The 7,473-nt window shown below is 29.6% G+C and overlaps 1 protein-coding gene across 1 annotated transcript in view; it reads right to left on the bottom strand.

Moving 5' to 3' along the window:
* LOC117119290 overlaps positions 1 to 4,036 on the bottom strand; it is a 4,877-nt gene extending 841 nt beyond the window's left edge. Inside the window, exons 1-4 of the mRNA XM_033264089.1 lie at positions 3,875 to 4,036; positions 3,334 to 3,494; positions 2,294 to 2,384; positions 1,801 to 1,977 (exon numbers count right to left, since the gene is read on the bottom strand). Of these exons, the coding sequence (XP_033119980.1) occupies positions 1,801 to 1,977; positions 2,294 to 2,384; positions 3,334 to 3,494; positions 3,875 to 3,980 (535 nt within the window). The 5' untranslated portion in view covers positions 3,981 to 4,036. The remainder of the gene's footprint in view (positions 1 to 1,800; positions 1,978 to 2,293; positions 2,385 to 3,333; positions 3,495 to 3,874) is intronic.
* Positions 4,037 to 7,473: the final 3,437 nt, after the last annotated feature.

The raw sequence follows: 7,473 nt of genomic DNA on the forward strand, positions 1-7,473 counted from the left end.
AGAGAACATATACAACGCCAGTGCGTTTTCAGTTCATAGAGATTCAGTGACTGAAAGCAAATTTTTTCATACATATCAGGGTATTTTTATGTTAAACCTAGCTGCAACAGCTTAAGGCGCTTTAGAAATCTAAAATTGCGTTTATATAATATAATTAATTGTAAAAAATATTTAAATTGTCCTCATATCCACACCCAATGGCGGATTGTCACCAAAATTTGATCATTATTTTCATTTTACCATGAAAAACTATTTTGCAATGTTTATTTTCATCCATTTATAACTGTGACGTAAGCTATTAAAATGACTTAACCTGGATCATCCTAAACACAAAATAATATCTTCCATGATGTAACTTTGTTAAACTTCCTTGAAAGTTTCATCTGCATTAGTTGACCAGTTATTGTAATATCTAGTTTGGGACGTTATCTTTTGATTGTTCTCATAGTCACACCCTAAATCCGGATGTTCACAAAAATTTCTTTTCACAATCATTTCTTTACAGACAAACTATTATAAAAAGTTTAATTTAAAAAAAAAAAAATTTTTTTAGATATATGTACGTCTGTGACGTCAAAGATTTAAATGATTTTCACATTTATAACCTAAACTACATCGTCCCCAACACATAAACATTTCTTCCTGCTAACTTAGTTAACTTTCCCGAAAGTTTATTTCAGATCAGTTTGTCCGTTTTTTGAAATATCTGGTCTTGAACGTTTTCATTTTAATGGTCCTCATATAAACACCCTACGTGGATTGTTACAAAAATTTAAAAATTTCTTTATCAGACCTTGACAAATTATTACAGAAAGCTTTAAATATACACATTTTTTTTAAAGATATTTATAATCATAATTTTAAATGACCCTCAAATTTATACCCTACACTGGATCGTCCCCAACGCATAATAATTTCTTCTTGTAACTTTCCCGAAAGTTTCATTCAGGTTAATTCACCTGTTTTTTTAAATATCTAGTGGAGACCTTTTGATCATAATTCACTTTAATTGGTCCTCACATGCACACCCCACCATAGATTGACACCAAATATTATAGGAGGCACATATTTGATATATGATCTATACTTCGGCAAGCATGGACAAGTTTCAAGCATTGAAGTGAAAAGACTAGAAAAATCCTGTGTAAAAAAGATAGGGAAAAAGTATGCAGAAAAAAAAATCAGAATAAAAGCAATGTTTTTTTTTTTTTTTTTTTTTTTCCAGCTAAATTTCCTGAGGCGTTTATCCGAGGAAAATATAAACACATTTGGGAGTTATAAACACCCCTGTGAGTTTATTTCAGGGGTGTTTATTCCCAATGGGATTCAAGAGGGGGCATTTATTCAAAGGTATGCGTTTATTCGAATACTTATTTATATTTATTTATATAATCCAAATATATTAGTATATATCAATTTTTTTTTCATACATCTAAAATTTGAGATTAAAAAAAGGATATTTATATTCACAAGTTTACTGCATTGTATTATGTTACAACAGATTCGAATCTGAAACATGAAATCTAAACATGAAAGAATCAAGGACAGTGATGTCAAATTAAATTACATTTTGAATATGTATTTTACTCTGAAAATCAATGGACAAATGATAGGGGAAGTGTACTGTGAACAGAACCACGAAGAACGAAACTAAAAAGTAACACCAACTTTCAAATTTAAATTTAAAAAAAATTGCTACATTTTTTCTGACATTGTTTTCATTGCAAAAATACACATTGAGTACGTCCCGGTCCCGGGCAAAATCGGAAAAGCAGATTCGATCGATCATCAAATGTTTACCGTCGATTCCGCCTTGATCCTCTCTAGCAACTACTGTTCCTCCAGTTGGTATACACCCAGTTTTGGTATATCCACGTGTCACCTCGCTAATTTCCGTTGGAGTTTTCAATATATAGCTCCACCTATTAACCGGCACATCACCAGGTAAATTAATTTCGTCAAGATATTGTGCATTACCTATTGAAAATGACATCTTGAATGATAGCAGTCAAATAATAATAATAATAATAATAATGATGATGATGATGATGATGATGATGATGATAATGATAATAATAATAATAATAATAATAATAATAATAATAATAATAATAATAATAATAATAATAATAATAATAAAATAACAATAAAATCATGGCAGCACAAGCAACGCCATTAACAATAACATTTAGCATCAACTTATCATTCAATTCTGCCCTTTCCATTCCTGAGCTATAGAATTGCTCACTGATTTCTCTCCTACAACTGACAAAAGCCATTATTTGTGCCTTACCTGGAACACACCTCGTTGGTTTTTCCGCTCCTCTTGGCAAAAGTGCCATTTTACACGTTTTTGCAACAGCATCAATAGTCCATATGAAGCTCTACAAAATTAACAGAATATTATACTGCGAAAACTTTAATTATGGGTCGCAATAAAAGATGTGTCGTAACTGGACTAGGTAAATAATCGCTATTAAAGTGTGACTGTTCTTCTAACCATGTTGTTTTATTCAGACGATTTAATGCTATTTACCATATAATACTTGCTTAACGCTCCTTAAGGTGTCTATTTTGATTCTATTTATCAGAGGGTATAGTACTAATTATCAGAGTGTATAGATTATTAGATATAACAAACATTATTTTTTACTTACTATGCTTGTGTTATTTATGATATAATGCGCATGCTATATTACACTTCTTACACCATTATAATCGGTTAACGCTCTCTAAGGTGTGTCAATTTTGACTCTATCTATCAGAGAGTATAATACTAACTATCAGAGGGTATACTTTGTTACATAAAACACACATTATTTGTTACTACGCCTGTTTTATTCATTTGGTTTGGTTACACCAGATAATACTTGGTTAACGCTCTCCAAGTTGTGTCCGTTTTGACTCAAATTAAATGCCTTCCATTGTTTTATTTACGTTTTCTGTTTCATGATTTTGTTATTGAATGCTCACGTTATATTAATGTACCACTACGTATTTATCTGTTTTTTTTCAGCTCGTTATACCTTGATATTGTTATGTCTTAAAAAATAATATGAAACTGCAATGAAAACCTATACCTAAATTCAACACTGAAGTCCATGAAGCATGCTTTATAAAAATCAACACTGTATTTTCTCGATACACGTAATGAGAGCGTAACTATTGAAAATATAGTACTTGTGGAACTGGGTTTATTCACTCTACAGACTGTTTCATGCTAATGCTTTCTTCATGACTAAGGTTCTCAGTGATTTATTGTTATTTCTTTTTTTTTATTTTGTAAAATAAATTATAGGCCTATAAATAAAACTAATATCAAATTTTACCAACCCGGTTGTAGTCTTCAATCACCAAAGTTTTTTCTAATTCTGTGTTCAGAGAATTTCTAATTCGGTTGACGTAAAATCGACCATGTGTATAATCATTTACCATGAACGAGGTTTCTTCAAATGTTAGATTGAATGATTCTGAATACCAACCAGTTAGACGTTCTGACACAAAAACACAACGATTGTTATTATCGTGGAAAGCACACAAAATCACAATTATAATTTTCTTGTAAGTGGGCAAAAGTATTATTGCTTCTCTTTTATAACAGAGGCACAACCGCAAAAGATGTGCAAAACAATAACAAAATCAGTATAAACTTAATTACTGTGATTAATATAGCAAGAAAATATTGCAGTAGAATGAAAAAAGAAACTTCTAAATAAGTTACAACCAACATATCTGCACAGCGTTGGATTTAGAATATATAGTGGGAGCCAAAGAACGGTTGGCTTGTCCTATTGGGTGTGTGGGGGTCTTCCTTTAAATGCTCAGTATGAAAGTGAAAAGTTGATTATAATAATATAGCCATGCTAATACATACCAAAAGTAATAGTGAAGAGGTCATCATTAATGCAGCATTTTTGCTGACCGCTGCAAACACAAACAACACAGCACAGCGTTACAAAACATGCATAAATATGCATCATTTAGAATTCTTGTCAATCGAATCCTAACTTGTAGAAGTAGTGGATATCAGAATATCTGTCTGCTGTGATGAAGAGAGTGAATTTATTTATAGTATTACAGGCTTGGCACTACAAATACTAGACATGATTAAGCAATTCACACGTGATTGTTACGGTAGTAGTCGTAAACACCTGTTGATAGGCCTATAGAAAAATTTCCTAATGGCAACTTGTTTAAAACAGCTCTTAGAAGCTACATGTTCAGACCAATGACTAATGTTCTTTTATGAAGTTTTTCTTTTCAACTTTTTATTGATTTTAGTAATTTTTTTTTTAATTTTAATTTTTTTTTTCTTTTGTAAAATTTTCTTTAATACTAAAATAACTACCTTAAAGTGCGTCATTTTGGAATTTATTTATTTATTTTTAACTCCTTTGGATTTGTATTTTACTGTTAGTTTTAGGGCTAATATTTTTTTTATCTCTTTTTTGCTGCCTTTGGTCGCCTGTTCTTATATTCATTGTATGTCTTTTTATCTGCTTTTTCTGTCGTAATAAAAAGTGCAATTATATTTCTGTGTTTGCAAGGACCCCTTGTAATGGAGAATTAATAGAGATTTTGTATACAGTCTACTTTTTATATATGTTTTTAGTTTATTCAGAGAACTCTAGTTATTTCTATTAAATATTATACAGAATATGCTATAAAAACTCTGTATTAAATTAAGTTAAATTAAACCAAAAGAAAAAAAAATGTCTTTTATAACATACATAATTCCAACATTTCGATTTGACAACAAAATTATATATGACTTCACTGACGACAATTAATAAATAGCCTAGCTCAACTCAAAATGTATCTTGAGGTGGTTATACTGCAATAGACCTAGAGTTATTAAAACAAGAGAAGCTCGCTTCGTATCTTACTCTCTAGTAGGCCTATGTCAAATTATTTTAGATAACAAAGAATAGTTATTTATTGCTACTGAAACCATATAGTTTGCATGTTGCAGGATATCTCGTTCAGATATTTCTATAGTAAAGTCAGAAATGCAGTGTTGATTTTTATAAAGCATGCTTCTTGGACTTTAATTTTATTGAGGTACATGTTTTGATAGCAGTTTTAAATTATATTTCAATATAGAAATATTTAGAAACCATTAATATGATATGAAACTGTAGCTGTGTTAATAGGTATGGAGAAAATTTTGCATTTCTCTAAAAAATGTCCTTGTAAAACGTTTAAAATTTCCATTAAATTTAACATTACTGCTATAATTTATCCTATGAATAATAAAATAATAATAATAATAATAATAATAACAACAATAACAATAAAATAATAAAAATAATAATAATGCGTTTTACATGACGGTCATTTGCTAACAAGGACGCTGAGAAATAACCATTTTCATATGTTAAACAAATAAATAAAGATAATAGAATCGCTTCATGCCTTTACAAGGCCTCTAAGCGCTTCACATTACTACCCCGGTCATTGGATCAAACACATATGGAACACATTGAAACACAAAACACACATTGAATACCACGAACACTACAAAAACATAAAACCAAAAAAACCTGAGAAAAGAAATATTGTTTAATTGAAAAGTATTAAGAATTCGTGATAGGCCTAATAATGTTGAATATGACCGATTCTGAGAGAAAGTAGGTTAAAACAGAACGTCTGCTTCATCGACGAATTATGCTAATGCAGGCATCTGTTTTACTTTAGCATCATGGAGAAACTACTAAAACGCTTAACATAACATACGGTGAAGAAAATAATTAAAGAAATCTTTAAGTGGACTAGTTTAATTACTTCGAAAGATTGATATTTTTAATTCAGTATCAATATAATTATTGTTCAATGATGATTTCAAAAGAACTCTAATATAATATCAAAACATGTTTCAATAAAGTGAATGTTTACATTGGCCTGCAGCTGGTTTTGATTTAAAAAAAAAAGAAAAAAAGAAATATACTACAGCTGTTGTCTGAAAATGACTAAAACCTTGAGATGTAAAAATAATATATTTAATAATTTAATAACAGGCCAGGATCATTTATTCTGGCAATAATGTCGGTATTACTTTTTTTTATTAGCAATGTGAAAACACAACACACGCCTACGCAATGGCATATCAGAGAAAATGTAAAGAAAAGCAGACTAAAATAATAGAATTTAAAAAAAAAAAAAAAACAATTTCTTTTATAAGCAATTGAATTGAATTCTAAAAACGAGACATTCTAAATGTTTCCCTCAATAACATGTGCGATTTATGTAATTGCGCGGTCATTATCAACATTTTGAATTAAAATAATGGACATATTTGAGAGCGGGGCTTCATATATTCAACATCTTGTTTGAAATAGAAAAAAAAATGTGCTGTAGCAAACAGTTATTATCGCACTTGAAATTTCAGATGTCAAAAACAAAATGGTCATGCAAAAGCCATGTAGTCTTATTTCATTTCGTTTATTCGTCTCGTAAAACCAATTACAAGATATATCCAATAAGCTACCACGTATAATCCAAAAAATAAATAAATAAATAAAAAATGCTAAGCGAAACAATACTTTTTAATTACAAACGATTAGGAATTCTTGATAATTTTGTAAAAAATATGGTAATCCACAATATGTCTGCTTCACCAACTAATGCTTATTCTAACATCTGCTGACTGTAGCATCATGGAGGAAAAATAAACTTACCATGTAGTGAAGAAAATTAATTTGAAAACTTATAAATTGACTCTGCAGTATGGTTGGTTTAATGGCTTAGTTAGAATAATGGATATTTTTAGTTAGCATATCAATATAATTATCATTCAATTTCAATTTTTATCATGTTTCGTTGAAGTCAATGTTTACAATGATAGGCCTACATATAATAATTTTGATCTAAAAACCTAATAACTACAGCTGTTGTCTAATCTAACACCCACGACTAAAACCTTAGAAGTTTTAAAATTTATCGATACTATTTTTAATACTTTATAACCGGTCAGGTGCTTTTGTTATTCTTACAAATTGTTGGTAACGAAAAAAGGGGAAAATATCAATTTGGCACCATGAAATCGGGTTTCGCAATAACACAGCCTTGTACGGAAAAATTAAACAATTTTAAAAAGATTAATTTAATGCCTAAAATAATTAGAAATAGCGTTTTCAAGCATTTAATAAATGTTGTTTTAGTGTGTATGTATTTATCTATTAATTATAGGCCTATCCATCATCTGGTTGGGAAATAGATCAAACCATGGAACTATGTTTTTTAATATACTATTACAAATTGAAAAAAAATATTACTAACATAATATCAAAGTTTGTTCCACGTTACTGGAAACGCGCTGTCGTCGTGAAAATCATCATATATTTAAAAACAATTCTTAACATCGATTACTTTTACTGCAAAAACTGTAACTCAAAATAGAGGACGGATAAATTTGGTTGAAACGGCTTATACCTATTGCACACAATTTACAAAATAGTTTTTTCAAATATTTCG

This window comes from Anneissia japonica, unplaced genomic scaffold (assembly GCF_011630105.1).
Source record: "Anneissia japonica isolate Jap-2015-1 unplaced genomic scaffold, ASM1163010v1 scaffold8272_len249160_cov157, whole genome shotgun sequence".
Taxonomy (NCBI): Eukaryota; Metazoa; Echinodermata; class Crinoidea; order Comatulida; family Comatulidae; genus Anneissia; species Anneissia japonica.